Consider the following 21,175-nt stretch of genomic DNA (forward strand, 5'->3'; position numbering starts at 1 on the left):
GTTGGGTGCATATATATTTATAATTGTTATATCTTCTTCTTGGATTGATCCCTTGATCATTATGTAGTGTCCTTCCTTGTCTCTTGTAACATTCTTTATTTTAAAGTCTATTTTTATCTGACATGAGTATTGCTACTCCAGCTTTCTTTTGATTTCTATTTGCAAGTAATATCTTTTTCCATCCCCTCACTTTCAGTCTGTATGTGTCCCTAGGTCTGAAGCGGGTCTCTTGTAGGCAGCATATATATGGGTCTTGTTTTTGTATCCATTCAGCAAGCCTGTGTCTTTTGGTTGGAGCATTTAATCCATTCACGTTTAAGGTAATTATTGATATGTACGTTCCTATGACCATTTTCTTAATTGTTTTGGGTTTGTTTTTGTAGGTCCTTTTCTTCTCTTGTGTTTCCCACTTAGAGAAGTTCCTTTAGCATTTGTTGTTGAGCTGGTTTGATGGTGCTGAATTCTCTTAGCTTTTGATTTCTCCATCGAATCTGAATGAGGTCTCTGCTGGGTAGAGTAATCTTGGTTGTAGGTTCTTCCTTTTCATCACTTTAAGTATATCATGCCACTCCCTTCTGGCTTAGAGTTTCTGCTGAGAAATCAGCTGTTAACCTTATGGGAGTTCCCTTGTTTGTTATTTGTCATTTGTCCCTTACTGCTTTCAATAATTTTTCTTTGTCTTTAATTTTTGCCAACTTGATTACTATATATCTCGGCGTGTTTCTCCTTGGGTTTATCCTGTGTGGGACTCTCTGCACTTCCTGTACGTGTGTGGCTATTTCCTTTCCCATGCTAGGGAAGTTTTCGACTATAATCTCTTCAAATATTTTCTCAGGTCCTTTCACTCTCTCTTCTCCTTCTGGGACCCCTATAATGTGAATGTTTTTGCATTTAATGTTGTCCCAGAGGTGTCTTAGGCTGTCTTCATTTCTTTTCATTCTTTTTTCTTTATTCTGTTCCCCAGCAGTGAATTCCACCATTCTGTCTTGCAGGTCACTTATTCGTTCTTCTGCCTCAGTTATTCTGCTATTGATGCTTTCTAGTGTAATTTTCATTTCAGTTATTGTTTTGTTCATCTCTGTTTGTTCTTTAATTCTTCTAGGTCTTTGTTAAACATTTCTTGCATCTGCTCGATCTTTGCCTCCATTTTTTTCGCGAGGTCCTGGATCATCTTCACTATCATTATTCTCAATCCTTTTTCTGGAAGATTGCATATCTCCACTTCATTTAGTTGTTTTTCTGTGGTTTTATCTTGTTCCTTCATCGGGTACATAGCCCTCTGCCTTTTCATCTTGTCTATCTTTCTGTGAATGTGGTTTTTGTTCCACAGGCTGCAGGATTGTAGTTCTTCTTGCTTCTACTTTCTGCCCTCTGGTGGATGAGGCTGTCTAAGAGACTTGTGCAAGTTTCCTGATGGGAGGGACTGGTGGTGGGTAGAGCTGGCTGTTGCTCTGCTGGGCAGAGCTCAGTAAAACTTTAATCTGCTTGTCTCATGATGGGTGGGGCTGGGTTCCCTCCCTGTTGGTTGTTTGGCCTGAGGTGACCCAACACTGGAGCCTACCCGGGCTCTTTGGTGGAGCTAATGGTGGACTCTGGGGGGGCTCACACCAAGAAGTACTTCCCAGAACTTCTGCTGCCAGTGTCCTTGTCCCTTGGTGAGCCACAGCTGCCCCCCGCCTCTGCAGGAGACCCTCCAACACTAGCAGGTAGGTTTGGTTCAGTCTCCTATGGGGTCACTGCTCCTTCCCCTGCATCCTGATGCACAGCACTACTTTGCATGTGCCCTCCAAGAGTGGAGTCTCTGTTTCCCCCAGTCTTGTTGAACTCCTGCAATCAAATCCCGTTAGCCTTCAAAGTCTGATTCTCTAGGAATTCCTCCTCCCGTTGCCGGACCCCCAGGTTGGGAAGCCTGATGTGTGACTCAGAACCTTCACACCAGTGGGTGGACTTCTGTGGTATAAGTGTTCTCCAGTTTGTGAGTCACCCACCCAGCAGTTATGGGATTTGATTTTATTGTGATAGCACCCCTCCTACTGTCTCATTGAGGCTTCTCCTTTGTCTTTGCATGTGGGGTTTCTTTTTCAGTGAGTTCCAGTGTCTTCCTGTCAATGACTATTCAGCAGTTAGTTGTGATTCCAGTGTTTTCGAAAGAGGGAGTGAGAGCATGTCCTTCTACTCCGCCATCTTGAACCAACGTCCAGTTCCTTGGTTATTTATCAGCATCTTCCAATTTTGTTTTTGGTTTGGGGAGTCCCTGATTTGAGGCTGATCACCTCTGCAGACTCTGGACTTCCTGCAAAGCTGAGGACTAGATCCAGGACTCTGCATGCTCATAACAACCCTTTTCAGGAAATTATTACTAACCTTATATAATGGGTGGGAAAATTAAGTCTCAGATTCACTTGGCCCATACCATGTATTTTGAGGGCACCCCCCAAAAAATACCTACATTATTTATCAGAAGAGAATACAATTTGATATCCCAGCAACAGTGAGGCCATAAGCCATCAAATATCATTTTAAAACAGGTTAAATGAGTAACTATATCTATTTGGACATAGGCAGTTCTGTATTGCTGGCATAGATTTAATTTGTGTTCTTTCAAAAAAGTAATTCTTGTTTTAAATGAAGAAGTTATGCATGGCAAGAATTTAAATTACCCTAACAAGTGCCAACATGAGTAAGATAAAGCATGCCAAAAGAGAGAGTCAGAGCTTACTATTAAACTAAAGAAAAAGACAACATTGTACATCAGATATAGCTGGCCCTCCGTATCCCCGGATTTTGCTTCCATGGTGGGTTGAATCTCTGGATGAAGAAACCACAGATACAGAGGGTCTGCTGTACCATGCCGTTTCACATACAGGACTTGACCATACATGGGAGGTCCTAGAACCAATAACCCCCACCCTCCCAGGATACAGAATTCAAAGGGCATTTTCTGTGAATTCTATGTATAATTCCTTGAGCCAACTGTGGAGGAATCACGAAGAAATAAGAATTTGCCCTTATCCAATCTAATCTAATAGAAAAGGCAAGAAATTAACTCAAATAAATATAGAGTAAAATATAGTCAGCATTATAATAGAGTTACAAGCAAAATGTGACAATACACATCACTTCTGTTGCTGATGTCTTAGAAGCTTTACAGAAGATTTTTTAAGAATGCCAGCTTGGAGAGAGAGGCATGGACATATATACACTACCAAACGTAAGGTAGATAGCTAGTGGGAAGCAGCCGCATAGCACAGGGAGATCAGCTCGGTGCTCTGTGACCGCCTGGAGCGGTGGGATAGGGAGGGTGGGAGGGAGGGAGATGCAAGAGGAAAGAGATATGGGAACATATGTATATGTATAACTGATTCACTTTGTTATAAAGCAGAAACTAACACACCATTGTAAAGCAATTATACTCCAATAAAGATGAAAATAAATAAATAAATAAATAAAAAGAATGCCAGCTTGAAGAAAGAATAGGAATTTAACAATTGAATTTGAGAGAATAAAGCGTTCTAGGCTAAGGGAAAAGCATGGCGAAAGAGAGGAAGTCATGGAATGTATAGGGAATTGTGGGAAGTACTGCCAATTTGTGCCCATCAGGAGGTGCAGGCTATGGGAGACGAGAGAAGATGATCAACAGCAAGATTTGGAAGAACCTTGAAACCAATGTCCAAGGGCTGGCCTTTAGAAGGAAGTCTTAGGATATCCAAGTTTTGAGCACTTGTGCCTTAGAAAGATTAACTGGACAACAATGTGCAAGATGGACTGGATGGAAAATAGGCTGGAGGTGAACAGACCAGTTAGGAAGCTACTGCAATAATCTTAGCAAGAGGTACTGGAAGGAAAGGGTTCAAGTGTGAAAAACTTTCTGAGGGAGAAAATGATGGGATTAAATGTCAACCACCTGGGTGGGATGAATCTCACGTTTGCAGCCTGAGTAACCCAGAGCAGTGGTCCCCAACCGTCTTGGCACCAGGGACCGGTTTCATGAAGACACGGGGGGGTGGGGGGAGATGGTTCAGGCAGTATGCAAGTGATGGGGAGTGATGGGGAGCAGCAGAGAAAGCTTCGCTCCTCACCCGCTGCTCACTTCCTGCTGTGCGGACTGGTTCCTAACAGGCCGCTATCAGTCTGCGGACTGCGGGGGGTTTGGGGACCCCTGACCCAGAGGATAGGCAGAGAGAGAGTAGATAATCAGTGATGTGATATAAACCCTTGACATTCAACTGTGTATTATTAAGGGAGAAGAAAAGGTAGTGCTAAATTTTGGAGTATGCAGGTTTTATGGGATTTTGTTGTCTGAATAGAAGGTTGGAATAGAACACTATTCAAGATGAATTCCAGCTCTGTTTCACCTGACTGCCCATAGAATAGCTGTTTCTGAACTGCCTTTGACCTTGTTCCATTGGCCTACTCGTCCATTCAAGAAATATTTAGTAAATGCTTACTGTGTGTGCAGAGACTGTACTAGACAACTGGGGCAAATCAGTGAACAAAATAGAAATGCATTCTTGCCTTCAAGGAACTTGCATTTCAGCAGGAACAATCACACAATAAATAACATACATGATTAAATAAATGAAGTATATCATGTGTTAGAAGTGAACAAAGGGCTATGAGGGAAAAAAGAGACGACTAAGAAAGATGAGAAGCAGTGATTGTAAGGCAAGGGTAGGGGAACAATCTATATTGAGAGATGTCACAAGTCACAGACTTTGAACCGTAGTTCAGAGTTTATCTAAGGATGCTGTTGGGACATTGCTCACTACATTTCCCTGTTTCCTCTTAATGAAAGCAAAGGAGAGATTCAGTAGGTTTCTATAGAGTTCTGACTCCTTACCACCATGAATCAGCTAACTGATCACATTTTCCTCTTGGCACTAGTGGCTAGAAAGCTAAAAGCTAAATCTCTAATCTGTGGTCTTCTTCTAAACCATGTATGGAGCCTCACAGCATTTTTTTGTACCTGTTTTCATCTTATTTTCTGAATATCATTTTCCTATTGCCTTGATTTCTTCACATACTTTTATCTTATTGTGTATTTTAATCAGCTAAAATCCAATTTAGATCTCCTGAGGTATAAATAAATATGCAAAAATAAACTGCTAAAATTACTTTTTTTTTTTTTTTACAGTTTTGGCCTCTTTTGACACCAAAATGAGAGGCTTTAATGTTAAATCTGTTAAAATAATACATTTAAATAGTGACTGTATATGTAACCTCATGAGAGGTATATTTGTAACCTAGCCGGACCCTATGGGGCCTTCCCAGGACAGACCACCCCATGTGCTACACCTGTCTCTTACTTGTAGAAAAACTTTAGCCTCCTAGGCCTTCCCTGAGTGCCAAAGCATAAATTTAACCAGAGAAGTAAGAAAATACGGAAACAAAGGCAAACAGCCAAGCAAGACAAAATTATAATAGTTTAGTCAAGGACCTTTAGTTCCTCCTCAAGGGCTACAGATAATATTCTGAGCCATGTCCTCTGAGCTGCTGTGTAGATACTGAAACCCCCACCAGGTGGTTAACTGTATGCTGCCCACAAACACCTTGACCCCACACCAGCTGGAAGCAGAGGTTGATAATATCAACTCCTGTTTACCTCGCCATCAACCAATCAGAAGAATGTCCATGAGCTGATCACGTACCCCACAACCCTCTCCCTCACCCTGTCTTTAAAAAACCTTTCCCTGAAAGCCACTGGGGAGTTCAGGTCTTTTAAGCACTAGCTGCCTGGACTCCTTGTTTGGTGCCCTGATATAAACACTGTACTTCCCTTCACCACAAGCTGGTGTCCACAGATTGGCTTTACTGTGTGCAGGCGAGTGGACCCAAGTTTGGTTTGATAACACATTTGCCTTCTGTACCAGTCACAGACATTTTGGGTACTTACATGAAATTCACACAGCCTGTGCCAGCAGGTGGAGCAATCCAGACGAAGCTGAGGTTGGTTGTGGGCAGATGACTCACATGAGAGGCCACCACACTGCACATAAACTGGTTACCAAACTGGTGGTCAGACATGATCCCTGACAAACAGAAAGGAAGGGAAGTTGTTATAAAAACAATAAAACAAAGTCCTTAGGATGGCATAATAATATTTTCTGGACATTTTTCTTTTATGTTAAGATTCAACATGTTGTTTGGTTTCCCTGTAAGTTATGCAATTTTCTACTTCCTATTGTCAGAAGGAAATGAATCATTTAAAACATTATTGCTAAGGAGCAATCTACTATATATTGCTATAGTATTTGCTTCATTTTGATTTTGTTGACTGGTCTTTGCCCATCAACAAAGACCACCAGGAACACGGTATAACAAGGTTGGATTTATTGGAAGTGTTTGCAGCAATGGAGACCAAATACTATTGGGAACTTGGAGGTATCTCAGTATGAGGATGTTAGGAAGAGCTTGTTAAAATATTTGGGCTTGTGTTAGGTTATTTTAGAGAGTAGGGTGATCAAGCTGGCCCAGGAATTTCCTGATTGTAGTACTGAAAGTCCTGCATCCTGGGGACCCCCTCAGTCTTGTTGGGGAGGTTCCAGGTAAAGGTGGTTTTGCCTCTGGATTTGGTACTATCAGAAAGTGGGAGCAATTTTATCACTGAGTATCTTAATTTTTATCTATGAGACATGAGGAATGGAGTAGGGCTAAAGCTGAGATCGATAAAAAAGCAGCGGCAGTCATGTTAGCATGGAGAGGGGATGTTGGTCATTTTTGTGGTTTGCACAATGTTCTTGCTTTTTTTGTCTGTGTTCAGGCATGATTACAAGGTGATCTTGTTTTTGTCTCAAACCACAACTGTCTCAGAGTGGATGACCTATGAAACTGCTCATGTTCAACACGAGAACATCATGGCCTAGCTGAGTACCAAGTCAGCTCCCAGCTGAGCTATCAGGAGATGCTTTTTTCCTTTTTTAATAAGGTGATTCTCGTATGTTTACCTCAGATATAAAATATTAATAGATAACTCAACACTAAGAAAATGAATAACTTGATTTTTGTAAATAGGGAAAAGATCTCACCAAAAAAGATATATAGATGACAAATAAGCATACAAAAAGATGTTCAACATCATATGTCATTAGAGAATTGCAAATTAAAACAATGAAATGCCTCTACACACCTAATATCCAACAAAAGTCCAAAACACTGATAATTCCAAACGCTGGTAAGGATGTGGAACTACAGTAACTTATTCATTGCTGGTGAGAATGCAAAATGGTATAGCCATTTTGGAAGACAGTTCGGTGTTTTCTTACAAAAATAAACATACTCTTACCACATAATCCAGAAATCACACTCCTTGGTATTCACTCAAATAAACTGAAAATTTATGTCCACTCAAAAACCTGCATACGGATGTATATAGCAGTTTTATTCATAACTGTCAAAACTTGGAAACAACCAAGATATCCTTTATTAAGTGAATGGATAAACTGGTACATCCAAACAATAGAATATTTTTCAGAGTTAAAAGGAAATGAGCTATCAAGCCATGAAAAGACATGAATAAATAAGTGCATAGTACTAAATGAAAGAAGCCAATATGAAAGAACTACATGTTATATGATTCCAACTATTTGACATTCTAGAAAAGGTAAAATTATGGAGATAGTGGTTGCCGGGGTTAGGAGGGAAGGAGGGAGGTATGAATAGGCAGAGCACAGAGGATTTGTAGGTCAGGGAAACTATTCTTTATAATATTGCAATGGTGAATACACAACACCAAGAATGAAACCTAATGTAAAGTATGGACTTTGAGTGACAATGATGTGTCAGTGTAGGTTCATTTGCTGTAACAAAGATATCACTGTGGTGCAGGATGCCTGGGAGGTTGAGGGTGGGGTGGGTGGTATATGGAAAAACGTTTTACTCAATTTTGCTGTGACCTAAAACTGCTCTAAAAATAAAGTTTATTAATTAACAAAACACTACCAGGAGTGGTCAGTTAAATAAAAAATTAATTTGTTGGCTTTGTGAACTTGGGCAAATGGCTTACTCTCTCTGAAATCCAGTTTCCCTGTCTTTAAAATGAAAACACATGTCCACTCCACCCTAAAGTTATTGTGAGAATTAAATGACTCAATACATATGACAGCATCTGGTACAGTAACCCTGTATGTGGATAGGTGCCCTGCCTACATGTCATCACAGCAGTTCACACATTGCTCCATCATACCCTGGACCATCTCTCCAGGGAGTCTATGAGGGACTAGGTCTTTAATCTTTATATTTCAAGCGACTATCACAATGTCTGGCACATCACAGATACTCAAGAAATATTTTCTAAATAAATACAAGAATAATTTAACTATAAAAATAAAAGACAATGTAAATTATACATGTTACCTCAACTAATGAAATAGAATCTTCTAGAATAGCAAGTTGTTCAGAATAGGTCATACTGGCCAAAGAAATAGAACAAGTCTATATTTTGACATATCCTAATGATGTTACTTTTCTCAAGTGTATATATATATAGGTATTTTTAAAGCTGTATCTTGAGACAAAAGGATGAAAGTCATCAAGCCAGAGAAACCACAAGGTTAGAGAGGATGACAGACTCCAGACTCCCAAGGAAATCACAGAGTGCTGAAGGAGACTCAGTAGTCGTGACTCAGGAATTGCCACTCCCCTCTGGTCGGGCAAAAAGCAGGGATCCAGTGTATGGAAAATGATACATCTGCAGGAGTCAGCCTGGCCAAAAATGAAAGCAAAAGTTCCAGCCACAATCATGTGGGAATGGAAATGAATCAAACAAAATAACGTTTCAGGGTCTCAGAGTCTTGCTAACAGAATGCATGTTCAAATATCTCCTCACTCCTCAAAGCTCCTCTTAGAAAGTGAGTCATGTCTAGACTGCATATTACTTGACAGAGTTTTATAAGGTAGCTATAGAGTTGCAATTGCCTAATTCCGTACCCTGGGTAAATACCCTACAGGACGACATTCTTGCAATCCAACCGTCTAGCACAGCAGTTCTCCAACTTGGCTACACAGAAGCAACACCTAAAGAGATTGAATAAATACTGGTTCCCAGACATTCTGAGTGAACCAGCAGAAAAAAACAGTATTTACAGAATCCCTGTGTTGCATCAAACACTGGGTTAGGCCCTATGGAGGTACACAGAAGAAATATAGAACATTGTCCCTACCTTGAAATGACTTCTGCTGGGACGAGAAAACTGGAATAAACTAACATTATAAACAGAACAACTAGAAAATAAGTAAGTGCTAACTGCGTGGTATTTGCGAAAAATACAAAAGAGGAGAGAAAGAGTGATTAATGTGGACAATTACAATAATGACAACGAATGTTTATTGAGCACTTACTATGGCCTGACACTATTCTAAGCGTTTCATGAATATTTACTTGTTTAAGCCTCTTAACAATCCTATGCAGTAGGAGCTGTTATTTTCTCTATTTTACCCATGAGGAAACTAATATGATGAAGATAAATACTTGCTTACAGTTATACAGCAAGGGCAGTATAGCCTGGATTCAAACAAGCATCCTTGCTGCACAGTCAGAAATGGCACTGTAGACAACAAGGTCCTACTGTATAGGGAACTATATTCAATATCTTATAGTAAACTATAATAGAAAAAGAAAAAAATGACTGTTGAAGAGGGAGACTGGAATTGAGTTTTGAGGGAAAAACTAAGATTTCCCATATTTGTTTTTATGCACATGAGGCAGGAGAGTATAAGCACGAGATCGTACCCTCAGCTCTGTCACCCGCCGCTGCATGACCTTGGTCAGGTTGCTCCCTCTCAAGCTTCAGTTCCAACATCTATAAACTGCTGGTCCATGATCTCTAAGACTCCTTTCAGTGCCTTAGCTCTCTGAGTACAATTTAAATGAACAGAAGAAAGATGGGAGGACAGCTCACAAAGGCAGACATAATGAGCAGAGGTACGCATATAAAATGAGAACAAGGAGGAGAGCAGTCAGCATCAGCTTCCAGTGTTCTGTGAAACACAATTTACTGCATCTGCCACAGTGATCTCCTTAATGGCTTCTGTGTCATGAAAGACATATGCCATCTAATATATGTGATTTGGAAACCTATTCTTGGATAACTTTAATTTGAATTTGATAATGAATTTAAATTTACGATGGTGCTTTCCCTTGCTGCATGCTGGATAATAGGATATATATATTGAGTTTTAATATTACTTGAAAAAGGGAAAATCAGATCTATGATAAAAGAATTTAATTACACTGTGTATCTCAGGGAGATATATACATATAAAATATATATGTGTGTAGTGTAGCTATAATAAAGATTTTATTTTCATTGTTGTGGCTATGTGTAAACTTTCATACAAAAATTTTTTCTGTGGAATTTCTTCCCCCGAAAAAGAAGCTATTCTTTTCCAAGAGAACTGGACTATGAGAGAAAGAAAGCACTTCAAGAAGTATGGCTCTCTTTGTCTAACTTTGGATGAAGAAGTAAAGGGTATCCTTCAATCTGTGAGGTTCTATGAGACCGATAACTGTCCTGATAGATTTTAAAGCGTTTACGTTATAGATACATTTTCCTTTTGAATATTGTGTACACACATTTGAAAAATAGGAATATTGACAATCTAACTATAATTTCTGAATCAAGAAATAACCAAGGTAACTTTTTAATATAACTCTTCCTTTGACAAAGTATGAGTGTTTTAAATTCATTAAATTCTTCAAACCATTGGATATCTAATTTAAAATTATCTAGCACCTGTCTTCTTAATCAAAGTTGTGGTTAAAGGATAGGAATCTATGCCAGAGCTTCCTTTATCCACATTATACTTCTGCAAGATTAGGCTCACGATGTCTTTAATTGTTCTAAAGTTGCTTCCATGATCCCTTTTAAGACAGTGATACTCATTTCTGTGCCTTCCGGGATGTCATTTTCCTTGACAAGTCTTCAGTTATTTTAAGTTTGTGACTAAACCTTGTATGAACTCCATTTTCCCTCAGGAATACTCTTCTATGCTTTTAATGTGCATACCTTGAGTCTTCAGAACTTTAACTAGAATTTCTATGATTCCCCCATTTTGAAAATAAAATGTACACATCCTCATAAAAGTGTAGGCTATTCGCTTCCAAGAAACACCCTAAAGATGCTATTACCAAAAATAACCAATGTACTAGGAAAATTACACATTCATGTTGGGTTTATTCTATATTTTATAGATTAAAGACGTGGATTACTAAAATCGGTTCAGTTTGTAATTTGCCATAGTTAGGGTTAAAGTGGGTAGAAGCATGTCCTGGTTTTTTCATGTGATTCAAGAACTAAGATATCTGTGGATGGGATATCACGAAATAAAGGGAAAGTACATTAAGATTATAGATTTTTGGTTTGTGATAAATGTAACCTTCATATATAAAAATTATGAAATCTTAAATATTTTATTGTTTCAAACACTTTCAGAAAGTATGGCAGAATATTTTGTCAGGAAGTTTATTAAATTCATTAACTTATGTCTGTATAAAAAGTGTAAGAACAGACAAATATTTAAGATGATTTGTTTCCTTTTATTTTCATCATTTTCTCTTTGTTTCAAAGGGATATCTAAAGGCTTACATGAGTTAATAAAAAGTAGACTGTTCTGAAAATGTAGTCTGGAAAGTTAGTGTTATATTTTAAGTGAAGAGAGAAAGTGAATTATGGAGTTCCTTTATGTCATTCTTTAATCTTTTCATTTGATTCAAATATGAATAACTGTTTACTTGCAGAATTTGACTTGTCTATTATTTGCCTTCTTTGCTAGGTCAATGTACACAAATATTTCAACAAAGCTAAACATGATTTTATATGCTGAAAAGTAATCACCGAACTTCCTGAAAACATACTTATTGCAGCTTATCTGTGAAGTACCAGCCTGATGAAAATGGATATGAAAATAATAGCTTTCAAGTAGTGATGCAAGTTAATGAAAAGTATGGGCACCCACACTCACACATATGCACTGGGTATATTTAACTTTTAAAGCATTGATTTGAAGGCATTTGGTTTCAGATTTAGGTCTAGAAGGAAAAAAGTACGAAAACCTTTTAAAACTCTTTCTGGAATTGTATGTCTCTGGGTATACATTAGAAATGTATGAGGATCCATGCTATTCCCATACGTCTTGTTGGTTATACACAAAGAACTTATTCTAAGTCAACCTGATTCTTTCCTCACTCATGCAGTTACAAAGGTGAGAATTCTTGCTTTTGCCTTCCCTCTTCATCCCTCTTCCGGCACTACTGTTTATCAAATGCCCTCTCTGTGCCAGGTGTTTTCCCCATGTTATTACCTTACTACTATTATAGAGGCAATAGAGGGGAAAGGTTGAGAGCACAGACCCTGGAGGCAGTCTGCCTGGGTTCAGATCTTTGCTCCACTACCAAGGAATTGTGGAATTTGGGGCAGGTTACTGAAACACTGTTCCTCACTTTCCTCTCCAGGAAAATGGAGATGATAATAATAGGGTGGCTCTGAAGATGAGATGAATATATGCACATAGTTAGCACTCTATGTGTTAGCTGTTACTATCATTCCCACTTCAGAGATAAATGAGAATTATCAAGAACCGGTGGATTTAAGTGACTTTCCAACACTTAAACAAGTGTTGATAACAGAGCTAGTGAACAGCACTGGAACACAGATCCATCTTCTATCTTACACTGTCCACTGGATTCCTCCCTCCTTGTGTCCATAAGAGGCAGTACCTCAATTCCGGGACAGACCCCTGTGTCGATCCAACCTAAATCCAAATCCAGTGATGAAATGCAAACCATCTGAGAGTGAGCATGAAGAGGGCCCCTGCTCTAGGAACAAACTCAGGTGCTGTCCTCCCCCCACCCCACATTCCAACCCTCTCTCTCCAAAGATGTCAATTTCTTATCAGACAGTTTTTGGATAACCTTTGTCCTCTTGCTAGACACATCCCTGAGTTAGGTACAGACGTGAGTGAGACATCTTTAGGTCAAAAGTGCTCCCCTAAGGGGCAAAGCCATCCAGTTACACTTAGGTCTATGTGGCCACCGAGTTTGACAGAGCAGCATCCTTTCCAAAGAGCTATGTAAAGTCTGCACTGTATTTAACTGAAGCTCTCTGATCCACTGTTTCAAAGCATATCTCTGCTGCCTTTCCTCCTAACACTGCATACTCTGCCTCCCCTCTTAAAAGTTGCTTGGTGGTAGATAATCTCTACACGTTGTCTGCCCCCAGCCTTTCCAAACTAACTGCACCATGCTGGCTATGTGTCCAGAACTATACTCCCCTCCTTTTCACTGCTGCACTTGACTGAATCTAGATTTCCCCACACTTGGTCCTCACTTCATATTGCATTCTTCTATATTCAAGTCTCATGAGCGTTGGTCTAGTAGGTGGAAACTAAGTTGCATGCCTTCACCCTAGAAAGGAAGTATGAAAATTCTATTTGGGGACGGTGGTACTAACAATATGGGAAACTGTATAGAAATGGTGGCCAATCATAGATGCCTTATGTCTACTTCAGAGGGCAATTTCAAAGTCTATAAAGTTCTGGATTTCTTGATCCAAAAATAGCTAAAATAACTGATAGTCTTAAAAGACCACAGCTTTTAGGACTATTTCCATGAACTCTACATTGAGTTCTTTACCCTTGACCTTGAACGGGCTTTCTGTCACAGGAAAAGTACTGCTCATAGCAGTCAATCTATTTGATGGACAGGAGCAAAAGCTCCCCATACCCTTCCTGCACAGCCTAATAGATTTCCCCAAAAGTCACATAAGGAGAGAAGATGTGCCTCTGGTTTCTGACTCCAGAGGTGTAAATCTGGAATAAATGACAGAGTTCCTGCTAAAGGAGGAACATCAATGAGCCAGCATAATATTTATTATCTCAGCTAAAGTACACTACCTACCTAGTCTTGGAGTCACTCCAATCAATCATCAACTCTTTCTGATGTTACCTCAAAATTTTTTCAACTGTGTCCCTCTTGCCTACCCTTCCCACCATGGCTTTATTTCAGGCTTTCATTAGCTCTTTTTTTGACCAGTGCCAATAGCTCCCAAACTGGTCTCTGTATTCAGTTTTGCCTCCTCAGGTTAATTCTCAGTACAGGTATCTTTCTAAAATGCAAATCTGATTTTATCATTCTACTGATTTAAATCCTTCAGTGCAATCCAAACTTGACAAAATTAGTCCTAAGTACTTCAACATGAAATTCTGTCCTCTATCTAACTGGGCTCATCTATCATGACCCTTACTCAAACTTCATACCCTACAAAACCAAACTGAATATAGTTGTATGTACTTATCTCTGGCTTTGCTCCTGTTCTTTCTGCCTAGACCAGGGGTCAGCAAACTATGACCCACTGGTCAAATCTGGACTATGGTCTGTTTTTGTATAACCACTGAACTAAGAATAGTTTTACATTTGAAAAGTTGTAAAAAAAAATGAAAAACATGCAAAAGAGACCTACTGTTATAACCTGAAAGGCCTAAAATGCTAACTCTCTGGCCATTTACAGAAAAAGTTTGCTGACCCTTGACCTAAAGTGCCCTTTCTTCCTCTGGCTTGGCTAGACCATTACTTTTCACTTAATACACACAAGATCATAAACCATCTCCTCCACAAAATTTTCCTGTACAATTCCTCCTGTATCCAAGGTTAATGTTAGGAACATTTGCATGTTCTCATAATACCCAGAGAACTGTTCTGTTATTGAAGTACTCATTGCATTACAGAGAGTTATCTGTCTTCCCAATTAGATAAGTTAGTTATATTATAAATTATTTTATCTATAAAAATTTATCATACGCACATAATAAATGTTAATGGAATGAACTTTGCTGCATAAAGGCATTGCAATTGACATCATATGGTATTACAGTAATTTAAATGATAGGAGCTCTCCGTGGTACTGGAGAGACTCTGCCTACAGCTTCTTCCCATACAATGCCCAGAACCTTTATATTTTGTGTTTCTCAGTTACCTTCACCAGCCTCTATCATGACTTCATGACTTTGTCTGCTACTTTCTAGTCAACTTTCCATAGAATCCTAACTAACTCTTGTCCAACTCTCTTCTGCTCCAGTTAACTGTACATACCTTTTTGGTCACGGCATTTGGTGTGCACCAGATAGCCATATACTCACACACAATTTCTAGCCTCTTTGCAGTTCAAGGGCCCATGTGAATAATTTTGACCAACGGGATATGAACAGAAGTGAAGTGTATTATTTCCTACTTGAAGCACAGAGCAGAGACTGTGAGTCCTCTAGCTTCCTTTATTCCCTTGCCTTGATAGCAGTGGAAGCCACACACTGTGATAGTATAGCCACAATATGGAAATACCTTAGATTGCTGAGTCCCTGCATGGAGGACAACTACCCTGAAGAGTCTTCAACTCCTATCAGACTATTGAGATAAGCTGCAACTTGGGGGTTAATTTGTTACCAAAGCAAAACTGAATTTCCCTGATTAATACATCCTTTTAATATAACTCTTATCACACTTCATTTAATTCTATTTCCTTTATTAAATTTTAAGTTACTTGAGAAAAGTGGTTTGGTCTTACATTGATTTTGCACAGCATCAGTCAATAATTGTTTGCTAAATGAGCAGACTTCTAAGTCTGCTTTCCTCTTCTCCATAGTATTTCCTACTGTCAAAAAGAACAATAATCTGTTTACTTTACAGCAGTCAAAGGAAAACTGTGATGAATGTAAGCTGTATAGCAGTAGTCAAGAGAAAGGACTCTAGAGCCAAACTGCCTGGGTTCACGTCCCAGTTCTGCCATATGCTAGCTATGTCCTTGTTAAATTATGTAAACCCCCTGTGCCTCAGTTTCCTTACACGTGAAATATGGAAAACAAACAATATTACCCATCTCATCAGGTTACATAGTTAACGCATGTAAGTGTATAGAACAATACCTAGCCCATAATAAATACTACATAAATGTTGGCTTCTTCTACCTCATTAAAACTTCTTGTTAGGGGCCCTAAATTTCTATCCATGTCTCTAGAAACTTACAGAACAAAGATATATTTTTCTGGTAAAGACATTTCATTCAGTAACTTCAGGCTTTGTTTTCTTACAGAATTAACTAATAAGTTAAAAAATATTAAATCATACAATATAAAAAAATTACAGCTTTGTAAAACATTATAATTATGACAAGCACTTTATCTATATACATCATAGTGGCAGTTTATGTGCTGTAAGAAAGCACCGTCACTTAATGAATGAATTGATGATCTATATTTCATCACGTTTTCAATTCTACTGATTCCAAATCAGATAAAATAAATATCAATAAATTTTTAAAGACAGACCACAAGGAAATTGCTTTCAAATATGATGTATACTACTTTCATTTAAATTTTGTTAAAATTCATACTCCACTGAGGCAATAATTTGAATATTCTATCAGAAAAATGAGTTTTTCATATTCCTCAAGGCTAAATGACTGCAAAGTAGTCTTAGAAATTTAAAAATTCCTTTCATATTTAAAACATATTAGAAGGGGGCAGAGTCAAGATGGCAGCATGGGAAGACGCAGAGTTCACGGTCTCCTCACAACTAGGGCATCTGCTGGACGCTGGTGGGGGACCTCGAAGCCCAGGGAGATGGGAGGAACCCCAAAGCGAACCGCGTGCGGGATCTTGGTTCACGAGCCGGGGGTCAGGCCAAAGCTCCTGCAGTGGGAGCTCTGAGTCTGAACCACTGGACTAACAGAGAACCTCAGACCCCAGGGAATATTCATTGGAGTGAGGTCTCCTGGAGGACCTCATCTCGGGACCAAGACCCAGCTCTACCCAACAGCCTACAAACTCCAGTGTTGGAAACCTCAGGCCAAACAACCAGTAAGACAGGAACACAATCTCATCCATCAAAAAAAAAAAAAACAATGAGATGGCAAAAAAATATCTCACAAATGAAGGAGCAAGGCAAAAACCTAGAAGACAAAATAAATGAAGAGGAAATAGACAATCTACCTGAAAAAATTCAGAGTAATGATAGTAAAGATGATCCAAAATCTCGGAAGTAGAATGCAGGCACAGATTGAGAAAATACAAGAAATGTTTAACAAAGATCTAGAAGAACTAAAGAACAAACAAACAGAGATGAACAATAACTGCAATGAAAAATACACTGGAAGGAATCAGTAACAGAATAACTGAGGCAGAAGAACAGATAAGTGAGCTGGAAGACAGAATGGTGGAAATAACTGCTGAGGAGCAGAATAAAGAAAAAAGAATAAAAAGAATTGAAGACAATCTCAGAGATCTCTGGGACAACACTAAACACACCAACATTCGAATTATAGGGGTCCCAGAAGGAGAAGAGGAAAAGAAAGGGTCTGAAAAAATATTTGAAGAGATTATAGTGGAAAACTTCCCTAACGAGGGAAAGAAAAGAGTCACTCAAGTCCAGGAAGTACAGAGAGCCTCATACATGATAAACCCTAGGAGAAACACACCAAGACACATATTAATCAAACTAACAAAAATTAAATTCAAAGAAAAAATATTAAAAGCAGCAAGGCAAAAGTAAAAAAATAACATACAAAGGAATCCCCATAAGGTTATCAGCTGATTTTTCAGCACAGACTCTGCAGGCCAGAAGTGAGTGGCAGGATATACTTAAAGTGATGAAAGAGAAAAACCTACAACCAAGATTACTCTACCCAGCAAGGATCTCATTCAGATTTGATGCAGAAGTCAAAAGCTGTTCAGACAAGCAAAAGCTAAGAGAATTCAGCACCACTAAACCAGGTTTACAACAAATGCTACAGAAACTTCTCTAGGCGGGAAACACAAGAGAAGAAAGAGACCCACAAAAACAAACCCAAAACAATTAAGAAAATGGTAATAGGACCATACATATCGATAATTACCTTGAATGTAAATGGATTAAATGCCCCAACAAAAGACACAGACTGGGATGAATGGATACAAAAACAAGACTCATCTATATGCTGTCTACAAGAGACCCACTTCAGACCTAGGGACACATACAGCCTGAAAGTGGAGTGATGGAAAAAGATATTCCATGCAAATGGAAACCAAAAGAAAGCTGGAGTAGCAATACTTGTACAGATAAAATAGACTTTAAAATAAAGAATGTTACAAGAGATAAGGGAGGACACTACATAATGATCAAGAGATCAATCCAAGAAGAAGATATAACAATTATAAATGTTTATGCACTCAACATAGGAGCACCTCAATACACAAGGCAAATGCTAACGACCATGAAAGAGGAAATCAACAGTAACACATAATAGTAGGGGACTTTAATGGCCCACTTACACCAGTGGACAGATCATCCAAACAGAAAATAAATAAGGAAACACAGGCTTTAAATGACACAACAGAACAGACAGATTTAATTGACATTTATAGAACATTCCAGCCAAAAGTGGCAAAATACACTTTCTTCTCAAGGGCACATGGAACATTCTCCAGGACAGAGCACATCTTGGGTCACAAATCAAGCCCTGGAAAATTTAAGAAAACTGAAATCGTATCAAGCATCTTCTCTGACCACGACGCTATGAGACTGGAAATCAATTACAGGAAAAAAACTGTAAAAAACACAAATACATGGAGGCTAAACAGTGTGCTACTAAATAACCAAGAGATCACTGAAGAAATCAAAGAAGAAATCAAAAAAATACATAGAAACAAATGACAACAAAAACACGAGGACTCAAAACCTATGGGATGCAGCAAAAGCAGTTCTAAGAGGGAAGCTTATGGCAATTCAATCTCACCTCAAGAAACAAGAAATATCTCAAATAAACAATGCAACTATACATCTAAAGCAACTAGAGAAAGAAGAACAAAGAAAACCCAAAGTCAGTGGAATGAAAGAAATCAAAAGTTCAGAGCACAAATAAATGAAATAGAAACGAAGAAAACAATAGCAAAGATCAATAAAACTAAAAGTTGGTTCTTTGAGAAGATAAACAAAATTGATAAACCCTTAGCCAGACTCATCAAGAAAAAAAGGGAGGACACAAATCAATAAAATTATAAATGAAAAAGGAGAGATTACAACTGACGCTGCAGAAATACAAAGGGTTTTAACAGACTACTACAAGCTGGAGGAAACATACTCCCTAACTTCAAACTACACTACAAAGCTACAGTAATCAAGACAGTATGGTACTGACACAAAAACAGAAATATAGATCAATGGTACAGGTTAGAAAGAACGCAATATGGTCACCTAATTTATGACAAAGGAGGCAAGAACATAGAATGGAGAAAAGACAGCCTCTTCAATAAGTGGTGCTGGGAAAACTGGACAGCTACATGTAAAGAATGAAATTAGAACACTCCCTAACACTATACACAAAAATAAACTCCAAATGGATTAAAGACCTAAATGTAAGATTAGACACTATAAAACTCTTAGAGGAAAACATAGGGAAAATACTCTTTGACATAAACCACAGCAAGATATTTTTTCACCCGCCTCCTAGAGTAATGAAAATAAAAACAAAAATAAACAAATGGGACCTAATGAAACATAAAAGCTTTTGCACAGCAAAGGAAACCATAAACAAGATGAAAAGACCACCCTCAGAATGGGAGAAAATATTTGCAAATGAAACAACGGAAAAAGGATTAATCTCCAAAATATACAAACAGCTCATGGAGCTCAACATCAAAAAAACAAACAACCCAGTTAAAAAATGGGCAAAAGACCTAAAGAGACATTTCACCAAAGAAGACATACAGATCGCCAAGAGGCACATGAAAAGTTGCTCAACATCACTAATTATTACAGAAATGCTAATCACAACTACAATGAGGTATCACCTCACACTGGTCAGAATGGCCATCAAAAAATCTACAAACAATAAATGCTGGAGAGGGTGTGGTGAAAAGGGAACCCTCCTGCACTGTTGGTGGGAATGTAAATTGTTACAACCACTATGCAGAACAGTATGGAATTCTTAAAAAACTAAAAATAGAACTACCATATGACTCAGCAATCCCACTACTGGGCATATACCCTGAGAAAACCATAATTCAAAAAGAGTCATGTACCACAATGTTCATTGCAGCTCTATCTACAATAGCCAGGACATGGAAGCAACCTAAGTGTCCATCGACAGATAAATGGATAAAGAAGATGTGGCACATATATACAGTGGAATATTACTCAGCCATAAAAAGAAACGAAATTGAGTTATTTGTAGTGAGGTGGATGGACCTAGAGTGTGTCATACAGAGTGAAGTCAGAGAAAAACAAATGCCGTATGCTAACACATATTTATGGAATCTAATAAAAAATGGTACTGATGAACACAGTGGAAAAATAGAGCAGGAATAAAGACGCAGACATAGAGAATGGACTTGAGGACACGGGGAGGGGGAAGGGGAAGCTGGGGCGAAGTGAGAGAAGCATCAACATATATACACTACCAAATGTAAAATAGATAGCTATGGGAAGCAGCAGTACAGCACAGGGAGATCAGCTCTGTGCTTTGTGATGACCTAAAGGGGTGGGATAGGGAGGGTGGGAGGGAGGATTAAGAGGGAGGGGATATGGGGATATATGTATGCATATAGCTGATTCCCTTTGTTGTACAACAGCATTGTGAAGCAATTATACTCCAGTAAAGATGTATTTAAAAATAAAACATATTAAGAAAAGAAAAAGAGATAAAACACAGCTGTTTTAAAATTTATTATAATCTATTAACTCAAATTTAAGCAAAGCATACTGGTGTGACTAAAAAAAATGATGCTGGGATTACTTGAATATACACTCACTTGAATGTTCACCAGCAAGGTTCTTAACAAAGCAAGTTATTGGCTAAAGCTAAATTTAAATTTTTTCTCCCCTGTAGTTTTCATTTATTTTTAATAAATCATGCCTACTTGAAGCCTTCGAAGTTTCTTCTTTACGTACAAGTTATACCATTCCAAGCTTCAGTTTGAATGATTATGTTTCCATTGTATGGCTTCTTTTAGGCTTTATGTAAAATATATAATCTTTAATGTGAACTTGTAACCATAAGTCTTATATTGCTGGTAAAGTTTACATCATTTCCAGTTTGTATTCTTTGAGAGAAAGAAATTTAATTTTAGGTTAGGAATTATCTATCTACAGTTTCTAACTGAAAAGGCAATCACCTAAACATTTTTTAAAAGAATCCATTTGTATACCTCTATTCAT

General features: G+C 38.3%; 1 protein-coding gene across 4 annotated transcripts in view; it reads right to left on the reverse strand.

Annotated features, from left to right (window-relative positions):
• RELN (reelin) overlaps positions 1–21,175 on the reverse strand; it is a 522,413-nt gene that overhangs the window by 365,658 nt on the left and 135,580 nt on the right. For all 4 annotated transcript variants that reach the window (XM_030834331.2, XM_060304789.1, XM_060304788.1 and 1 more), the window contains exon 3: positions 5,894–6,029. In XM_030834331.2, coding sequence (XP_030690191.2) covers positions 5,894–6,029 — 136 coding nt within the window. The remainder of the gene's footprint in view (positions 1–5,893; positions 6,030–21,175) is intronic.

The sequence above is a fragment of the Globicephala melas genome, chromosome 9, assembly GCF_963455315.2.
Source record: "Globicephala melas chromosome 9, mGloMel1.2, whole genome shotgun sequence".
In the NCBI taxonomy this organism is placed as follows: domain Eukaryota; kingdom Metazoa; phylum Chordata; class Mammalia; order Artiodactyla; family Delphinidae; genus Globicephala; species Globicephala melas.